Source organism: Sceloporus undulatus, chromosome 1 (genome assembly GCF_019175285.1).
Source record: "Sceloporus undulatus isolate JIND9_A2432 ecotype Alabama chromosome 1, SceUnd_v1.1, whole genome shotgun sequence".
NCBI lineage: Eukaryota > Metazoa > Chordata > Lepidosauria > Squamata > Phrynosomatidae > Sceloporus > Sceloporus undulatus.
Window position 1 is genome coordinate 351,042,479 of NC_056522.1, and position 20,874 is coordinate 351,063,352.

Below are 20,874 nucleotides of genomic sequence, written 5' to 3' on the forward strand. Positions count from 1 at the left end.
CTGAACTCACTAGGTTTGGGAGACCACATGGTCTGGAGACTATATAAACCCAGGGGTTGCAAGGGATAGCTTGTGGGTTTGAAGTAGGAGTTGGATTGGTATGGTTTGGAGTTTTAGAGATCTGGATTTGTAGAATAGCACTGTGAATAAAGAGCACTTTGGGGACTTTGTTTCTCTGGTGGTTTATCAGAAGAAGCTACAGCATCGGTTTGCTGTGTGTCCCCGGAGGTTCCTGCATTGCTGCAGTTCCTGGAAGACATCCAGTTGCTGACAACCCAATTGGACTTTGGAGCCACGCTTCAGCTTCTGGAAATTGCCAGCTCTTCTCCAAGGGTCTGATTTAACCCCAGGACTCGTTTGAGTTGCTGATAGTGGTTGTTGGACCCCAGCAGTTGCACTGACAAGTGCAGCATCCTGTGAATCTGTAAAACTGTCTCCAGATAAATCCTTTTGCATGAGGTCTGCTGACATGACTCAGCCTGTTTCTTCCCATATGTATAGGTGGTAAAACAGGATAGTTCAAAATCAACTGCATATAATATCATAACATGTCTGAAAACATTCTTCAGATCAGAACACATAATTTGTTCATATTTATCAAAAATAAACTAAGCTAACAAAGACAATCCTCACTTGGGCTATCGCTATGACCAGTACAATTTATTTAGTCTTGTATGCTACCATTTTCTGCAAAACTTTCCAAAAAGCACTTAGACTTTGCTACTACTTTTGAGAGGAGAAAAGTCATGTGCTATTTAAATCTACAGCTAAGCTGCATGTGGTTTGCATTCCTTTTTTAAAAAAAATACTTTGTGCTTGTATATTTACTTGGTTGTTTACATACATAAACAGATAAATATGTAGGGGAAATAGTCTAAGAGGAAGACAATACTGTTCCAGAGCGTAGCACTGGGTCAAACAGTGTCACTAATAAAATACAAGTTATGACTACCAGAAGATGAACTGAATAGCATCTTCTCATGTCAATGCCTAATATGCCTCCCAAATATTCAGTAATTGAATTTGCCTACTGTGACATGTTATGCCTAAATACACTGAAGGCACCAGATCCTGTCTGATCTTGTAAGATAAGCAGGATCAGCCCTGGTTAGTACTTGGATAAGAGACTGCCAACAAATACCCCCGAGTGAAGATCCAGATGGCTTTCCTCCCTCCACTGTCGGCAAGACGGATGGCTGATTGGGTTTTTAAGATGTTTTTAATATTTGTAATTGTGTATATCGTTTCTTGTTTATGTATTGTGTTTACTGGATTGTTCACCGCCCTGATCGAAGGAAGGGCGGTATATAAATAAAATTTTATTATTTATTATTATTATTACCAGATACTATAGGCTGTATGTCAGAGAAAGGAATTGGCAAAACCACTTCTGAGTATTTCTTACCTAAGAAAACCCTATGAAATGCACTGTATTGTCATAAATCAACAGATGACTTGAAAGCACACACAATAGCAAATTATATTATAGGGTTTCTTTCTATTTTTTGCTAGCCCTGAGTTAGGCGATTAATTCAGCACCCTGACCCACAAAAAATGCCACTCTAAATCACTACACTACACTGGTTCTCAGGCAGTATCTTAGTCTGAGTTAATGCCCTTTCACCAAGAGGCAGGACCTATGTAGCTCAATTAGACTTTCTGCCCAGTGTGGTAGAAAACAGTCATCCAGTTTAAAACAAGTGCCAAAGAAGTAAAGATTCATATACATACATATAAAGAAAAAATATCAGATTTACACATATTAGCCCATTCAATAGTGGGGCTATGAAAGAAAAACCCACACTGAGAAGTAGAATACCTTCTGGCTGCTGCAGCAAAGGAACAGAGTCTATAACTAGCACTTTCAGTAGAAGTGCCTTCAATGTTCAATTGATGGAGAACCTATCTTGTGATTTTCTTGCCAATATTTGTTTGGGAGAAGCATTTTATTCCTCTTAGGCTGAGAGAGTGTGACTTGTCCAAAATCACCCAGTGGATTTCTATGGCTAGTGGAGGGAATGCTCAGTAGATGAGTCTCATCTTCCAAAAGGCTTTCCTGCTTTCTGTTGGGAGAAAGAGCTTGCTGTTCTTCCAAAGACTCTCTCCCACTTAGAAGTTAAATCTGCTCACCTTCCCTTTCTGAGGAGGCAGCTGTCTTAATTCCTTATGATGTCTCCAAAGAAGAGTGTTCATAATTTTGGAGCATGTATTTGGGGGCAAGTTCAGAACTTTGGATAGCTCTGCATAGTCTAGAATTAAATTCCAAGGGGATTCACTGCACCACTGATGAGAGGAACTACCAGATGCCTCTGCCCCAAGAACCTGCTTTGCCATCAGCTATCTGGACCACAAGTAGATCTCTGGGTGAAGGGAATGTTTCTCCATCATCAACAGAGTGAGGACAGGAGGGACAGGTCCCTGGCTACTCATCTCTGGGATTGCATTAGAGTCTTGTGTCAGTAGGGCATTAAGGGTGACTTCAGTCCTGCTACAAAGTATGGAGTACCTAGAAAATTCAGAAAGCTGTTCTAATGCCAGCTGACCTGCCTTAGAGTTCTAATTGTCCTTATGAGTTGTTCTAGCTCCAAGTACTTTATGGAGAATTATTCCCCCTCCATACACACACACTTCTGTAATCCACCCATAAATTTGAGGTTCCAACTGACAGTACTGAGCTGTGTACTAGTACCATTCTCTTCACAGATATAATCACCTACAGGGAAGAGAAGAGATACCCAAAAGGAAAAACTGTTTTAGTTTTAAATATTCTAGAGGACTCAAAGATGCAACAGCAGAAGAAAACTGAAGTTTCAGTAAGACAGGACTTCAAACCACACTAAGGCTTGATGTGCATAGGTCCTGTCTCTTGGTGAGTAGGCATTAATGTAGAGGAAAACACCCTACTCTATGGCTGGAAAACATATTATACTTTTTTTTAACCTTTAAGAAATGTTACATCTTCCCTTAACAGCTCCAGTGTTTTTGTAACTTCAAAATATTATCAAATTATATTTTTACTTTCATGGTTCCTTGTTGTATGACTTGTGTTAGGTCTTGGGATGATTTGGTATTCAGCCTCAATTTTTTCACATCTGCTTCTCATATGAACACCTAGTATTGCTGGCATTATTCCCAGACCCAGTACCCCCAGGCTGGAAGGCCAGCTGAACAACATCACCATTCTTTGCTTACTAAATCTTGCTGGATGGTGCTACATTCACAGAAACAAGGCTCATCTTTGGATTCAGAATTCTCTTGGGTTCAGTTTAATGTTACATTCTCTAACTGTACAGCTAGGTCAAAAGGACTAGGCAAATCCTTTCAAGCTTTCAAGATCTCATGACAATCTTTTTTTTTTTAATGAACATCTGATGCTTGCATAATACCAGGCTGATTTTGATTGATGGAGGCCATGACTGAATCCACTTCCACCTAAAATTTAAACAAAAAAATAGCAGTATTAATGAACGATCCCATATATTTTCTTGTAGTTTGTGCTACAGTTTCATTTCTTACCTATAGATAAACTGATTCTGTAAAACTATCAGGCTATTCGCACGCATAGGTTTTAATTAAAATGCTTGCTCCAGATATCTGAAAATTAAGGCATGATCCAGCCAAAGTTAAGCATTTTGAAGAATAAAGTATATGCTTAATTATCCTACACTGAAACTAATATGACTTCAAAGTGCTTAACTTGGCATATCATGTTCCCATGTTCTTCCTGAAGTACATACTAAAGTTACATAAGTATTAAAGTCTAACAGCCTACTAGAGAGAATCCAGCTTCTGCAATATATGAGTACTCCTACTACATTCCCCTGAATCTAATCATTAGGCATGAGTGCTCATGTTTATATAGTCAAAACAGCATCATCCATGCACACGAGGAACATAGGTGTCTGACTTCAGGGGAAATAAAATGAAAAAGCAGATAGGGTGGAATAGAGCATCCTGGGGGGCACCATGGCTGACAATTGGAACACTACACAGGGACACCTTACAGTGAAACATTTTGTTGGAAGTCTCGTCTGTCCATCATAAAAATTAAAATGTACTTCATGACATGGAGCTACAGACAAGAAATATTTATTATATCCTACAGAAGCAATACATGTAGAAATACTAAGTATATCTACTGTTGTTGAAATGAGATGTTGAGGTTTGGGACACCTTGGCCCGTTACAGACCGTCCAAAAGGGGCGGTCTCAGGCCGCTGCCGGTTGCAGTGTGGAGGAGCCGCAGCAGCCAAACCATGCGACTCCTCCGCGCTTCAAAAAAGGAGCGCGAAAATCGCGCTCCTTCCAGCAATCCGGAAGAGATGTCGCAAGTGCCAAAGCGCGCACTCGCGATGTCTCTTCTGGGTTGGGACGTGCGGACACAGAGCATCCGGTACGTCAAGATGGCGGTGCCCATCTGTATAGGGCACCGCTATCTTGACGTATCGGTTACGCGTGAGGGGCAAGGCGCGTCCGGAAGCGCCGCCCCTCGCGCGTTATCACGGCACAAGGACGCTGCCTCTTAGGCCCGTCTGTAACGCGCCCTTATTAAAATAAAAGACAGTGGCAACACTAACACCAGCAACACCAACATTAATTACTGTATATAAATGGAGGAATTCCCAATGTAATGTAAGGAAGTATAGGTAAGGAACTGAAAGCACGTAGCCAAGCAGAAAACAAAGAGGAGACAAGCTCCACTGGCTCTAAGATGGTCAACTGTTTATTCAGTGTTTAAAAAGCCCAATGCACTTCAGCTGTATATATGTATATGTACTTATATGTGTGTATACATACACAGAAATGCTGCAGTAGCTATTCCCTTTATCTCTATGGTCTTGTATTTTGGAGAGTGTTCACAACTCCAGTGATTTCGTTTGAAGGGTATGTACAACTTTGTTTAGAACTATATGGATATTTTTGTATCACAGTTTGATGAGTGTTGTCCTATCTTTTTAAATATTATATCAAGTGTATTTATATGCATTTTCAGCCCCTGGGGAAGGTCTAGTGTGGCTGAAATGTGTTGGGCTTTTTAAACACTGAATAAACTGTTGACCATCTTAGAGCATGGGGAGCTTGTCTCCTCTTTGTTTGGCTGCAACGTAACATAGGACCAACTCTTTCATTAAACGTCAGACATGTAGTTTGGAAAACCCTCCTTTGAAGACTTTTATATACATTGCTACATTATATAAACTATTAAATATCTGATTTTTTTATGAGTAGTACTTAGCGTGTTTAAAGAATATGCAAACATCTCAAAATAGAAAGTGAGGAAAACGAAATGTACCTTTGAAGGCTTATAGCCAAAAAGCATCACGACAGCAACCTTGTAGTCCTCCCTGCTTAAATATCCTTTCTTGTCCTCGTCACATGCTTCAAATGCCTAAAGAAAATAAAGATTTAAGAAAAAACACTTCACTTAACTGTAAGTATAATATGTTACTATTTCTAGTAACATATTATACTGCCTTTTATTTATTCCAAACACTTTTATACTATACAAGCCATTTCCATAGAGTGTTTTACAATGCCACAACGAAAGAGTAAAATGTGATGTGGTAGCATACTCTTCAACAAACGCTTGGCAGATAAAAACTAGAGACACTGAAGTATGGTCAAGGGGGCAAAAGTTACTAATGAGGAAGAAGACACAAGCCCTGAGAAGTTGCAGCAGTTTGCTTTTACCTGAACCTATTTGGAAAGGCAAGACTTCACCTCGTCTCTTCTCCTTGGCGTTCAGTTAATTGACTGCAAATTACGTTTGCATTTTGAACTCACTTTGTTGCAACTGAAGTAAACTGAGGACAAGGCAAAGTGAGAGGAGGAGAGAGGACCTGGGACATTTAAAAGCAGCTGAAAAAAATGGGAAGGCAGGGGATTAACTGAGACTATCCCTGCCAAATTGGAACAGTTGGAGGGTATGCAGAGATAGAGACCCAGTCTGCAGCTGCACTGTCAAAATAGTCCTGTTTGACACCACTTTAACTGCCATGGCTCAGTGCTGTGGAATTCTGGGAACAGAGCTCTACTCTGGTGACGCAACAAACTACAGTTCCCAGAATTCCATAGCACTGAGCCACGGCGGTTCAAGTTGTATCAAACCGAATTGTTTCTGCAGCGCAGATGCTTCCCCAGACACCTTTTTGCCATCAAAGTATGAAGCCACCAGCACTGCAGGAGAAACACAGGACAGGAAGCGGTAAGAAGCTGGCACTCCAGGCTTCTAACAGCATGAGATGTAAAATGGCAGCAAACCAAAATGAGTATCTTGCACCCAAGCAGAGCCTAACTGACCAATCAGCACCTACAGCATCCTCCCCATCTCCTTCCATGTATACGTGTGTCTGGTGAAAACAAGAATGGCAGTGACAGATCAAGACAGAGATGCCAGATAGTTCTGAGGAGACCACAATCAGGATATGAACACAGCAGCACTCTTCAGCAAAGATTCACTTTTACAGCATTTTGAATTTCTCTCCTCAACAGCCACTAAAGTAGAACTGGTTTAGATGACAAACCAAAGGTAAGTGAGGCCCTGCAAGTACTCCAATACAGCTTGAATGCATGTGAAGAGGCATATATAAGACTTGCGGTGAAAGAGAGGATGTTTGTCTGCGCTGGACCAGGGGAAGTGGGGAGGAGGGTGGGCGTGCCTGTGTTTGTCAAACTGTGCCCTTTGTAAGAGATTTTGGACTCCTGCTCCCAGAAGCCTCAGCCATGTTGGCCAACAGTCTAGGATTCTGGGAGCTGAAGTCCAAAATGCCTTGAAGGGCACAGTTTGGAGAACATTGCACTATCTATACTCTTCAAGTGTTGCTGTTCCACTTTAACTGCTCTGGCTGCCTCCTGTTGCATTCTGGGGTTTGTAGTTCAGTGAGGCCTAAGCCCTCTCTGGCTGAATATTCTAAAGCAGTGGTCCTCAAACTGCCCTCTTTAAAGGATGTTGGACTTCATCTCCCAGAATCCCAAGCCACTGGCCAACATGGCCGAGGCTTCAGGGAGCTGAAGTCCAAAATCTCTCCTAAAGGGCACAGTTTGGGGACCATTGTTCTAAAGGCCCCTCCCTAAACTACAAGTCCCAGAATGCAACAGGAGGCAGCCAAAGAGCAGTTAAAGTGAAGTAGCAACAGTCGAGTGCGATGATCTCCGCAGATGGGAAACTACAGCGACCACGTACCTTCGCCCACCGCTTCCTAAAGCAATGCCCGCCCTCCTCAGCCTTTTCAAGCCTGGCGCGCATCTCTCACACCGGAAGTCCCTCCAAGCTCCCCGTAGCAACCGAACCGCGCCCAGCTCAACTTCCGGTTAGCAACCAAACACGCCCCTCTCATTGGCCGGAGAAGACCGGAAGTGGGAAATAGACGGGAAAGGGTCTTTCTTTTGGCCCCGCCTCTCTCAGACCCTTGAGCCAATTGGAACGTTGGACTACTGGAGATTATAGCGCTACGCTCTTATAGCGCTGCTTTCCCACTTTGACGACTCTGGCTGCCTCCCGTTGCATTCTGGGATCTGTAGTTTAGGGACAGGCACTTAGAATTCTCAGCCAGAGGGCTCTTAGGCCTCACTGAACTACAAGCCTCAGAATGCAGCATAAAAGTGGAATAGCAGCTCTATTAGAGTGTAGTGTAGTGTGGTAATCTATGAAACCTGGGCAAAGTCACACTCTCTCAGCCTCAGAGGAAAAAGGCAAGGGCAAAACCTTCCCCTGAACCAACCTTGCCAAGAAAACCCCATGATAGGTTTGCCATAAGACTTGAAGGCACACAAAAAACAATCTCTGAACCTCAATACTATTGGATGGCAAGAAGTGCCAATCACTATTTCTTAGTCTTCCCCGGAAGCGGAAGTTGCCTCTGTTAGCACCACCCCTCTTTCTGTCAATCACCTGGGAAGTGTGTTGTTGAATGGGACTCATTTTCTCTTCTGGAGGCGCTTAGAAGAAGAGAAGCAGAGGCAGGTTTCTTTTCCATCTCTTTCCTGTTTAGTCCTGTTCACACTGCAGGAATAATCCAGTTTGAGACCGCTTTAACTGCCCTGGCTCACTGCTAGGGATCCTGGGAACTGTAGTTTATTGTGACATCACTGCCGCCACAATAAACTACAATTCCCAGGATCCCCTAGCAGTGAGCCAGGGCAGTTAAAGCAGTCTCAAACTGGATTATTCCTGCAGTGTGTTTGGGCACTTTGCGCCTCTTCATAGACTTCCTGCGCACTACAGAAATAGTCCATCTTGGCCCCACTTTAACTGCCAAGGCTCCATGCTAGGGAATCCTGGGAATTGTAGTTTACTGTTGTGGCACCAGAGCGCTCTGGCAGGGAAGGCTAAATGTAACCATGAGACAATTGGGAGTCAACTGTCTTTTGTAGCACTATGCAGAAGTTTGCAGCTTTTAGTCGCTTTTGAGAGAGAAAAAGGCAAGTGCGCAAAGGTTTTTCCCTTGAATGTGGAAAACCCACCAATGACGGAAAGCGCCACGTTTCTGCCTGAGAGAACAGCTCTTTCTGGGGAACTCTGTGCTCAACATCTGCCAGACACAGAGGAGCTACAAAAGCCTAGCTCTTTTGTTCTTTCTAGTGCTTCAGTGCAACTCTATGGCCAGCATCTGCCAGAAGGTGATCATAGAACCATGTGGGGAAGACCTACAAATGCATGGAGAAGTCTTTTCTCTAGGAACCTCTAGGCTCTCCAGCACAAATCTATGGCCAACCTTTGGCAGGGTTGCGCTGGAGGACCTAGAGATTGCTAGAGAGAACATATTACTCAAAGCCACAAAAATGGAGAGACAACTTTATGTAAATGTCAATTTGTTTTTATGTTCTGATGAGTGACTTATTTTGTTCTTGTTTTGCCTTTGGTTTCTTAACTGCAATAAAGGCAATTGATTAATTGAGATAAATGTAAAATATGGAAGGAAACAAGCAGAGAGTCACCTCCAAGTGTAACTTGTCCTTCTTTTGATGATTCCAGAGGAGAGCTTGTAAAAATGGATTAAACAAAGGCTTGTTATGGTGACCAGTTAATTGAATAGAAGTGTCCAAGAGTTGTGGGTGAAATAATTTCCTCTCCTTCTTTCCATCTCAGCCTAAACCTCCTCCCAGACTCTCAACATGTCTCAGGAAACCGACCATGGGAAATGGACAGTCTCTAGCAGTGACGAGAGCGCCGATGATGATGATGGCGAAAAGCCCTCCACTTCTTTGCCACACGAAGCTGGCCGAGGCAAGGAGGGTGAACCCCATTTCCCTTGTTCAGAAGCCAGGAAAACTGCACTCAAGAGAAAGAGTTCCCCTTTGAAGCATCAGGATGGGAGCTTTCCAGAGGAGTTGGCCCCATCTCAGAAGCAGAAGCCTCCTGAAGAAGGACTAGGTTGGTGTCTCTCAAGTAGTGATGGGGAAGAGGAGGAGGAAGTTAAAGTTCAGAAGGGGAAAGAAGATGCAACAGCCAATGGCAGACAGACAGAATACTGCACTGCTCTTAAGGAGCAAGGAAGGACTCAGAAGCCTGTCCTGGGCCAGGAGTCTTCAGAGCCATCTGAGCAGCAAGTGCAAGATGCTTGGGACCTGCTCAGTGGGAGGAACCCTTTCAGATTCTTCCTCACTAAAGTCAAAGGAATTAAATCCAAATACAATTTGGGAGCCCTCCACATAAAAGGTGAGAAATACTAAGACAGGTGTGTGAGGAATAAGTGAGAACAAGTGCTGGTTTCTCAGTGGTCCCCCCCCCCCCCCCTTTGTCCCTTAAGAGCTTATGTTAGAAGTTATCTGACTGCAACTAGAAAAAAATAATGCATGTCTGTACTGTTCATGCTGTCTGTTGGTTGAATATTTGTTATGTTTATATTTTGTTTCTCCTCCCAAGAGCTTTCACATATACTTGGCCCTCTGTATCCACAGATTTCTTATTCACTGATTTAATAATCCACAGCTTGAAAGTCTTTTTTAGCAATAACAATAGCAAGTACATTTCTATACCTCTTATCAGTGAACACAGCACTCCCTAAGTCATTTACAGTCTGCAAGCCAATTACCCCCAACAAGCTGGGTAATCATTTTAATGACCTGCGAAAGGATGGAAGGCTGAGTGTACCTTGGAGCCCTCCTCTAGGACAGAACTCACAACCTTGTGGCTGCAGTACTTTAAAAAGGATAAATCCCCAAAAGCAAACCTTAATTTTGCCATTTTATATAAGGGACACTGTTTTACTATGACATTATATATGTGTGTGTGTGTGTGTGTGTGTGTGTGTGTGTGTGTGTGTGTAGCATTCATGGATTTTGGTGTCCACAGAAGTCCTGGAACCAAACTCCAGTGAATACCAAGGGCCTAATGTACATGGCTCTCTTCTTCCCATCTTGATGCTCACAACAACTTTGATCCAAAACACACAGCAGAAATAACCCAATTTGAGACTCCTTTAACTGCCCCGGCTCAATGCTAGAGAATTCTTGGAACTGTAGTTTTGTGAGACATTTAGCCTTCTCTGTCAGAGAGCTCTTGTGCCACAATAGATTATAATTCCCAGGATTCCAGCACTGAGACTCCTAGACCATACTTCTCCTTTGTTCAAAGCTTGGCATTTTTGTGAAGTGATATAAAGAGAATTGAACATTTATGACTTAACCTACCACCTTCCGATATGTCCAGCATAAGCTGGGTTGATACAGAATACAGAACAGAGCCTTGACTGGTGACACTCTCTTATTAGACCCCCCCCTCTCTCTCTCTCTCTCTCTCCCTCTCAGGGTGTGTGTGTGTGTGAGTGTATCTATCTGTAAGGATACTTGTTTAATTTTAGGTGAGCTGTTAAAACCTTTCTGATCTGTGTGTGTTTTTAATGATTTTATAAATATTGTCTGTGCTTACTGTTTCAAAAGATTTGATTTTTCAGTTCTTAATTTTGCAGAGTTACTATATTTTAATTTTTTAAAAAAAATCAAGTTTGAAAGGCACCTTGTCCATCCTCTCTGGAGCATATCAGAAATAATTTACAAACATTTTAATGCAACATTACATAAATGTAATGCTAATGAATGAGTTTGTCCTTCCTTTCCTTGCTCTCTTTTGTTATGTTCACAAGGAGGACACCTACAGTTACAATTTAGCTATGGGTTATCTAAAGAAAGTGCATCAGAAATGTCATGGGGACCTTAGGTTGTACAGACCATAATTTAAAGTTTAAATAAGCATAGTTTATCTTGGTTCAGATCCAATAGCAAGCTATAATTGGTGGAAAATAGAAATGGATGTTCCTGATCTTCTCATTTCCATACAAGAGGAGAATGGTGCAATAGATTCATGTGCATAGCACTAAGGTACAATTCAGTGCTACACCTGAAGATGTCTATTGCTTTACACTTGTTCATATGGGATAAAGCTTTTCTTTTTTACATGGTTCAACATAAAAACTTTGATGTTAACTTTTGGATAATGATTTTTTTTAAAAAAAAATTAGATACCTATTTTAATGTAAAAAATCTTGTTTATATTTTTTCTAATTTTTATAACAGATATTTTGTCTCCTCTCTTTGGAACTCTTGTCTCTTCTGCTCAGGTAAATTTTCATGCTTGTTTTCTTTTAAAATGCAATACAGTATTGAGTCTTCATCAATTACTTGTCAGAACTGTGAGAACATTGGAAACAGTCTTCTGGTGATGCGCACCACTTTACTTAGCTCTGTTGATACATTAAAAAAACATCCCAAAGGGACACCTCTCTATTGGGCCATCCAAAACGTCATAAAATAGAAATGAGTTTATAAGAGTATGACTTCTGGAATACTCAAATGCTCGCTCATTTCATTGACATTTCAAATGGTATTTGAAAGTAGTACAGCAACAAAATGTCTGGACTTCTTCTCAACACATCCCTTAATATTGTTCAAGAATGAGTATCAGTTGAACTTTTCTGTTATGTATGTGCTTATGTATTTAACTGGAGAGTGTGTGCTTCTGGGAAGACATGGGCCCTCTCCAGATGGGCCTAAAGTCCACCCCCGTCATGTGCTAGGGGTTGGCCAAGGGCACACCGCCCATACTGGCCTCACCCTTAGCATGTGACGGGGGCATCAAAATGGCGGCACCCTGTACACACAGGCGCCGCCATTTTGATGTGACGGACACTTAGCGTCCACACGTCCTGACGTCATTGTGACGCTGCAAGTACTCCATTGGCACACTGCGGCGTCACAAACGTGCCACAAGAACCTGCTTTTTAAGGTGCTGTTTGTCCGTTGCAGCTCCCTCGTGCAGCAAAACAAGGTGCGGATAGACCACCCTTTTTGGGCAGTCTGTATCCCGCCTTAGTTTCTTCTGAACAAGTTTTTTACTGATACACACAGGTAATTTTTCTTCAACTTACCTCCTCTTACTAAGGCAAATAACTAAAGGAAAGAAATGTCTTTAGGCTCCTAAACAAGTCAGGATTTTAAAAATGAGAACAACCCCTTGTGTATGATCAATAAACCAGGGTCACCATCTTGGAAAATAACATATTTGATTTTTCTAGTTCACATGTGGGGAAAGTACAGGCTGCATGTGGCCCTTGGGGGCCTATTTTGAAGCCCCCAGAACTCCAAAAAGTATATTGTTTTTAAAAGCTGGCCAAAAACTACCCAAGCTGAATCCCTTTGCCCTACCTGAACTACATAATTGCTATATTTCAGCTGATTCCTGGAACAGGTTGTTGTTGTGTGTCTTCAGGTCATTTCTGACTTATTGTGACCCCAAAGAATTTTCTTGGCAAGATTTGGTCGAAGGATATTTGCCATTGCCTTCCTTGCAAGATGAGAGGATGTGACTTATCCAGTGGGTTTCCATGGTCAAATGGATATCTGAACTCTGGTCTTCAGAGCTATAGTCCAGTGCTCAAATCACAACATCACACTGGCTGTCACCAGAAGCTTTTCTAACAGTCTCTCTTCCACTAGTCTGAGTATTTTCTGAGGTAACCATGCAGGAGACTTGCACTTGTTGACTCACTAAAAAATGATTTACATAGTAAACTTCTATAATCAAAAAATTAAAAATACTCTGTAAGGTATTTAAAAATAGGATTCTAATGGCAGTGGGGAGCTGTCCAGCAGCATTGATCAGAAAATGTTACACAACAAACATTCCTTTTCCAAGAGACAAGATTCTAATTATGACCTTTTTTCCCCTTTTCTCTCCATGACCAAGTTTAATTATTGTATAGATGTTGAATGGCTTGTCAAACAGTATCCAAAGGAATTCAGGTACATTGCTTTGAGAATTCTCAACCTTTTTGTTGTTGTTCATTTTAATGGACATAAAAGTTATCTAGACTTCTTCATATTTCTGATTCACATTTTCTAATCTATGTTTTAGTTGGTGTAATGAAGATAAACATAATATATTAAATGTAACTGCTTTATATTCTAGGAAAAAGGGATGCTGAAGATGCAGTGACCCCATGTTTGTCCTTCATTAGTAAATAAATACAGGTTGAGTATCTCTTATCTGGAATTCTGAAATACTCCAGAATCCAGAATTGTCCACATGGATGTCTGAGACAGTGACACCTTTGCTATCTGATGGTTCAGTATACACAAGCTTTGTTATATGCACACAGTTATTACAAATATGTAGAAAATTACCCTCAAGCTATGTTTATATGGTGCATACAAAACTTAGATAAATTTCATGTTCAGACATAGGTCCCATCTCCAACATATCTCATCTATATGCATATATTGCAAAATCTGAAAAAATACAAACTACGTCTGGTCCCAAGCATTTCAAATAAGGGAGACTCAACATGTACTATCTACTTGATGCTTCAAGAGCACTACTTACATATTTTGCATTTAAAAACTTTGTCAGTTTTGTTATTCTGATATTTCTCCCACCAGTTTATTTGATCGTTCATACTGTCCTATGTGGTAAAAACATTAATTGGCACTTCTCAGATGTTTTTCTCATGCTGCCTGACTGTCACATTCACAAAAAAAGCTCTGGTTTTTTACAAAAGACCTCCAGGGCCTGCATGGAGTGCCAAAAAACAAAGTTAGCAGAATTCTGTTTCTGTTTTTGAAAACCATTTGTGTGTGTGTTTGTGTCTTCAATCATGCAACATACTTAAAAGGTGAATTGCTGCTGTTTGAGGCTTCCAGGAAAGGCAATTCACACCTTTTTTGTGGCCAGAAAAAGGGCAGTCCAGACAGTCTAGAGTGGTCAAGTAACTCAATAACAACCACCATACCAATAGAACTGCTTCAAGCTACAGAGACAGAATCCCCTCTAGTTCTAACTAAAATCTGACAGCAAATAAGGAAAACAAAAGATTGGCCCACAAATGCTCAATAAAACATTCTGGGTGATTTACTTTTCCCAAGTACTCCGAGTTGTCTATTTGATTTCTATATTGGCCCTCAGATGTTGTCCATATATTACATACTTTGACTACTTTTGCTAAATCTCTCCTCACTATTAATACCACTCTATTTCTTTCTACATTTTCATTTTCTGAGTAAAATACTATGAAATTACCTGTCTAAAAATGTCCCATTCCTTTCCCACTTTAGCTCACTCACCCCAAGTATTGCAATGTTTATGCATTCCATTTTTTCTTTTACTGTGTCTTGCTTTCACAGAGGCACAGCTGGCAGGCCAAATAGAGAGATCTCTGGCCACAATCGCTCTGGGACTGCGGCAAAAACACAAAGTAAAATGAGATCCATACACTCCACAATAGACATGCTGGCAGGAGCGGCTTTTTGCTGCTCCTTTTCAGGCCTCATTAGCCAGTCCCAGAGCAGCTTCCAGCTGCTTCAGGGTCATGTGTTGGTTGAACGCCATGCCCCTAAAGTGCTCAGAAGGCACTTTATTTGGCCTGTCTGCTTCGGGCCTAAGTTTCATGCTTCTCCCATCCCATGTTCCTATAATATGTGTTGTGCAGCTTCAGACTTTTCTTTCACTTCCGTGCATTCCAGTGCATGCCAGTCATCCTTCCAACTTCAGTCCAGTTGCATCATTAGCCACATTGCTACTCGTTCTTGTCTTCTGCTGTACCCCAGGAACTTGTTGCATGCCTTCCATCCTGCAAGTTTCATCTTTTGGCACTATCTGTTGTTTCATTTTAGATTGTCTTACCATAGGGTTTTCATGATAAAAGACATTCAAAAGAGGTTTGCTCCTAACAAGTTTGAGCTATGATGCCACTGCCGTTATCTCAGAGAGGTCCCTGCCAGTGTTGCCCTTCACTACTGCTGTTGCCCAGTAGCTATTTGGCATATTTAGTCTGGCTCCTCAGCAAAGTCCTATCTGACATGGAAGACCCTACCAGCAGTACTACTACCATCAATATAGATTCTTTCCTCATAGGAGCATGCAGCCCCACCACCTCAAAAAGGTAGTGCCACGATAAGACAGCCAATGTTGCGGTTTTCTAAAGTTCATGAATCATTTTTAAATGTCAGGTCAAGTGTGTAATGTTCTGCAGATATTAGGTTTCATGAGCATAACTAGAAGTTGGAATGTTACTTGGGAAGATGAGTGTGAAGAAGTTCACTTGTCAGTACAATGTTGGATGTTGGCCTTACAAACCTATAAGGCTGCTTGGGTTTTAAGGAGTTTTTTACAAATATACTCTTAAAGATAAAGTTGAACAAGTAATGTTGGACCACTGCTTAGGATAGAGAACCTGTTAGAATAATTAAGGTATTTCTATCAAGGAAATTATGGGTAATAGTTCAGCTAGGAACTTGTGCAAGTTTAGTCATCAGTGAATTTGTCAAATGAAGTTTTCTTCTGTTCTAAGGGACAAGCCTTTATTAATAGTCCATGGAGAGAAACGGGAATCCAAAGCAGCACTGCATGAAGAAGCACACCCATATAAGAATGTCCGTTTGTGCCAGGTAATTGTTTTTCTTCTCCAAACTGACAAAAAGTAGATATTCCACACTGTAGTTCGCCAATAGTAGAATGTAGTATTTATGGTCAGGCTAATTTTAATCAGACAATATTTTTTATTTGACTTGCTTTATTTTGAAACAGTATTTTGGAATTCATTAGAAATCCCATTGCAGACTCCCAAGTATCCTACAGTCTGTACCCAACCCTCTTCATGTACTTGTGCCCAGGATTCCATGTGTTCATCTAAACTGCGTTTGCACCATGGAATATTATCCCTGTGTCCGTCAGCATACATACACATGTGCACATGGATATGCTGACATGTGTGTTTTCTTAATGTATATGTACTGCAGGCCCCCATTCAGTAAAGGTAGAAACTAATAATGGAGAGCTGCATGAAAAGTTTCTATAGTAACTTTTAGAACTTTGAAGATGACACATACAATTTTGGGTAAAAGGGGTTGTCATGCAATTTGTGTTGAGGCCACCAGGGAGCAGCAAGCGAAAGCAAGACAAAATTGTTTTTTCTAAAAGACATTTGCAGTTTAATAGTAAAGTTCCTGTACTGGAAAACCTTATTTTAAAAAATACTATTTTATTGTAGGCAAAACTGGATATTGCTTATGGAACACACCACACGTAAGTAATTTATGATAATTGAGTGAAAGTGTTAAAGATAATTCAAAATGTGGCCTAATAATTAAGTATTCCCATCTGAGTGAAAAATATTTTAGCATCCATTTATTGTTAAATGGGTTGATGGACTCATAAACTAACTGTAATATAATTCCCTACAGGCACCAGGTCCCACCTGATATTAGAAGCTAAGCAGGATCAGCCCTGTTTAGTACTTGGATGGGAGACCACCAATGAATATTGGGTTCAGTAGGCTATATTTCAGGGCAAGAAAGTGGCAAACCCACTTCTGATTATTCACTAAGAAAACACTATGAAATTCTTGGGGTCACCATAAGTTGACAGGTGACTTGAAGACACATACACACACAAAAAATTACATATGAAAGTCTCAGAAATATGCTAAAGGGACAGTTGGGGCTTTTGGTGTATTTGATAATGGCTTCATGTGATACTTATGGTAGCTGTGTTTCACAAAGGAAAATGATGTTACTGCATTATGAGGAAGGCCTCCGGGTGGTGATACATACCTCAAATCTTATTGATGATGATTGGTACCAGAAAACACAAGGGTAAGCAAAAAGATTTTAAGTTTCTTGGTTTGCAAGACATATGCTGACATAAGGCAACATACAGTTAGTCACACATTGCCTGGTTGCTGCTTTTTTCTCCTTTCTTTTCTTTTCTTTTTTTTTTTTCTTTTCTTTTCTTTTTTTTTATTTTGAGACACCCGTCTTCCTTTAGGTAAATCCATTGCTACATTTGTAGTAGTGCCAGGAGTTCCCCAAAAACCTACTGTGAGTGGATTTATGGTTCTCTGGAAGTTTTTAGAATGCACAGGGAGACTGCATGATAGAGAAGATATTACTCTTTCCTTCAGAAGCACCTGTTGGACATTGGCCCTTCATTCTTATACATGTATACATGTGCAGCATCCTTAAGGGTTATGTACACTGTTTAGAAAGGTATTTAATATTGTGCCTTGTGGCTTCACACCATGAGTTATTGCATTCCTAGCAGCCTCTAGTTTGCTTTATTTCCCTGAGGATCCATTCTTGTTGGTATGTCTTTCCCTTATGTTGTGAAGCACAGTACCAAATATCTGGGTCAGGCTCTCTCAAATAGTTGTACACCTAATAAGCCCCTTTCCTTCTCTACTGTGGTTTCTGAAATGATAGTTAATACAGTTACAGAGAATGAAGGGTTTCAGAGAAATAACCTCTCACTTTGTTATTACCGTATCTATCTTCTGATCCTTTGTGATCATTCCTAAACTGTGAAAGCTACTTAGGCCTGTTACAGACAGCCAAAATAAAGCTGCTTCGAGTCACAGTAGAGGTATGGTGTTTCAATGATGCACGCGTCCTAAGAGTCCAGAAGCCACACCAAAGCCACGTTCCAGTCCTTAGGGCTGGAGCATGGCTTTGGTGCGACTTCTGGACTCTTAGGACGCATGCATCATTGAAACACCATACCTCTACTGTGACTCGAAGCAGCTTTATTTTGGCTGTCTGTAACAGGCCATAGGTAACTAGATAACTTCTAGACTTTTATGAACTCTTCTAGAAACTTTACAACAAAATTCCAGGAACAATGTTCCCTCATTAAAGGATGTCAATAATTGTAAAGGTACCACTTTTCCTTATATGTTTGAAAGAGACCAAGGTCCAGCATATGTACAATGTTTCATTTTAAAAGAAGAAAATAGGTTTTCATGTGCTGCTTGTATGAGTGGGCTCCTTAATGGTGTAGAGATGGTCTTTGGACCATCTGAGATAGGAAACACTAGTAGCTAATTCTCATAATGGCATCTATAATAAATTTAAGATTTCAGAAACTCTTGAACAGATTCATATTTTAAGATCTAAAAAGTGGGTCCATATTTACCTTAATGCACCAGTGCTTCAAAGTCTCCTATATGTTGGTTGATTGGGTTAGACTGCCTTAAATGTATGTGCGTCCTTGAATACGGTCTTCATTCATAATAGAGAATAGCTCCGAAAATATTTTATTCTAGTTGAAACATTCCTTTCTTTTTCTTTTGTTTGCAGCAGGAAATATGAGAATAAGATTTGGCTCTAAATGGCCTTTATTTTTCTCTTCTTTTTTTCCTCTCAAGAAAAATTATACCTAATGAATTTTGTGAGGGAGAAAAGAACATATCTCATAGGTTTTTAGGTGAGAGAAGAAATTTTGTCTGTTGACAGTAAAAACATGTCTACATAGCTAGTATAGATCCTGCCTCTTCTTTCTGCATAGAATATAATGGTAGTGGTGTCTGTGAATGTAAAAGCATGAATTATCTAGCAAATGTTTTGCTTACTTTTACTTACTTCTCCTTATATCTGTCACTAGAAAAAAATGAACAAAGGAAATGTTTACTTGTTTGGGGGGTTGCATATAGCTACAAGTTAGAAACACTTTCTAGAAGATTAACTTTTAGTATGTTTACTTTTAATTAAAAGGGCAAAATTTCAAAGGGGATTTACAAAAGGTATTTACAAATGTTCTAATGGCCTTAGTAGCTCATCTGAAATTTACAGGGCATATGCCTTTACCCATACTTAGACGACATGTTCTCAAGGGCCACAACATATCAAAGGGCTTTGCAGGATTTCAGAGTGACCATGGATTGCCTGTAATTGCATGGCTTTCTGATAAATGTCAAGAAGAGTCAGCTGAGTTATATAGAAGAGAGGGGAAGAATAAAAGAATAATACTTGATGAGAACAAACAAAATGAAAACAAGGCATAGGCAGCTTGCTGAAAGATTACAAATGGATCTGAGGTCAGATGGTTTTGAAACTAAAATGTCAAATATTGATATAATAATGTGCTCTAAGAATAATCATACATTCACAAAAATCTGTAAACTATTATTAAAGCTAGATATCGAAGAAGAAATTATTAAAGAAAGTCTGATCAAGTGGGCCCAAAACATTAGAGAAATCACATGGTGTAAAAGATTAAAAATTACATTGAATTATGGTTTAAAGGAAAATGCTTTATAGATGGCATTTTTCACCTGAAAAACTGGCAAGGATGTTTAAAGGCCAAAGTAATAAATGTTGGGAGTGCTCAACTAGTGTTGGCACATTTTTTTTTTCATGTCTGGTGGTTTTGTAATAAAGGTAGGATGTTCTGGACCCAAATAAGTAAGTTGAGGTCAGAAATTTTAAAGGTGAAAATTCAATTAAATCCAGAACTTTATTTATTAAATATGACAGGATTATTTTGGAAAAGGAATATGAAAGGATGGCATTGTATATAGTGACTACTGCAAGGCTTATAGTTGCACAGAAATGGAAGAAAACTAATATTCTGACTCAAGACAATTGGCTTCTTAAACTGTATGACCTTGTGGTAATGGGAAAGCTGATCTGCTTGTTAAGATATGGAATGACAGGAAGCTTCGTTAAAGATTGGAAACCTTTAATAGACAATTTAAACCAAAGTTTGGAATATTTATATTCATAGGCTTAGATCAGCAATAATAAGTGTGTATAAATTACTTAGTGGTACACTTATTACATGTGCAAGATATTGTCTTCAGATAACATAGAAAATTTGATAGTGGTATAATAGGGAGGAAAAAAAGATTTCATTTAGAGGGAGAGGATCATGAGAAAATAGGTGATGGAAATGAAGGACAGGCTGAATTATGTAGAGTTAATTTCCAGAAGGTAGGGAGTACTATTTAATGAAAAAATTATTTATAAAATGTAAAAGGAAGAAGTTGTAGTGTAAGATATTATCAATATGTTCTAATAAACATACATTTTTAAAAAGAAAGAAAAGTCAGTCAGGTGAACCCGATGAATCCATAACTCACCTGGGAGCTCTAATTGATATGAGCAAGTGCATGATTTATATTTCAAAATAGATACAGGACAATCTCAGGATGGAGGTGCAGAGGATACAGTATGCTCTTTATCTGCTGTGTCTCTCATGACTTTAGCAAGGTGCCTAGGCCTTATGATCTCAGTGATTCAGACAATGCCTTGGACCAGATTCCATTCCAGGTCTCTCCAGTGATTCCTGCAGCCACACTAATCTCAGATGGCAAGGCATAAACACCTATTACTGCCTCTCTTCCCTCAGGTCAAGTTTGCCTTAGTATAGAATCATAGAATCATAGAGTTAGAAGAGACCACTAGGGCCATCCAGTCCAACCCCCTGCCATGCAGGAAATCCAAATCAAAGCATCCCTGACAGATGGCCATCCAGCCTCTGTTTAAAGACCTCCAAGGAAGGAGACTCTTATCACCCTCCGAGGGAGTGCATTCCACTGTCGAACAGCCCTTACTGCTAGTTTCCGTTCTTGCTAACGCGAGCATCAGTAGCCGAGTCCAAGCGGTGTAC

The 20,874-nt window shown here is 40.3% G+C and overlaps 2 protein-coding genes across 6 annotated transcripts in view; one reads left to right on the forward strand and one right to left on the reverse strand.

The window, feature by feature from the left end:
- EFCAB11 (EF-hand calcium binding domain 11) overlaps nt 1-7,777 on the reverse strand; it is a 65,343-nt gene extending 57,566 nt beyond the window's left edge. The window contains exons 1-3 of one of the 4 annotated variants that reach the window (XM_042468918.1): nt 7,721-7,777; nt 5,293-5,388; nt 3,387-3,432 (exon numbers count right to left, since the gene is read on the reverse strand). In XM_042468918.1, the coding sequence (XP_042324852.1) occupies nt 3,387-3,432; nt 5,293-5,388; nt 7,721-7,753 (175 nt within the window). In that variant the 5' untranslated portion in view covers nt 7,754-7,777. Of the gene's footprint in view, nt 1-3,386; nt 3,433-5,292; nt 5,389-5,690; nt 5,795-6,523; nt 6,635-7,182; nt 7,311-7,720 lie in introns of those variants that run through there. The other 3 variants (XM_042468738.1, XM_042468827.1, XM_042469005.1) reach the window with 3 other exon arrangements.
- A 99-nt stretch (nt 7,778-7,876) lies between these two features.
- TDP1 (tyrosyl-DNA phosphodiesterase 1) overlaps nt 7,877-20,874 on the forward strand; it is a 36,011-nt gene continuing 23,013 nt past the window's right edge. The window contains exons 1-7 of one of the 2 annotated variants that reach the window (XM_042443701.1): nt 7,877-7,958; nt 9,088-9,657; nt 11,514-11,557; nt 13,183-13,238; nt 15,782-15,878; nt 16,481-16,515; nt 16,992-17,084. In XM_042443701.1, the coding sequence (XP_042299635.1) occupies nt 9,114-9,657; nt 11,514-11,557; nt 13,183-13,238; nt 15,782-15,878; nt 16,481-16,515; nt 16,992-17,084 (869 nt within the window). In that variant the 5' untranslated portion in view covers nt 7,877-7,958; nt 9,088-9,113. The remainder of the gene's footprint in view (nt 7,959-9,087; nt 9,658-11,513; nt 11,558-13,182; nt 13,239-15,781; nt 15,879-16,480; nt 16,516-16,991; nt 17,085-20,874) is intronic. The other variant, XM_042443711.1, reaches the window with a different exon arrangement.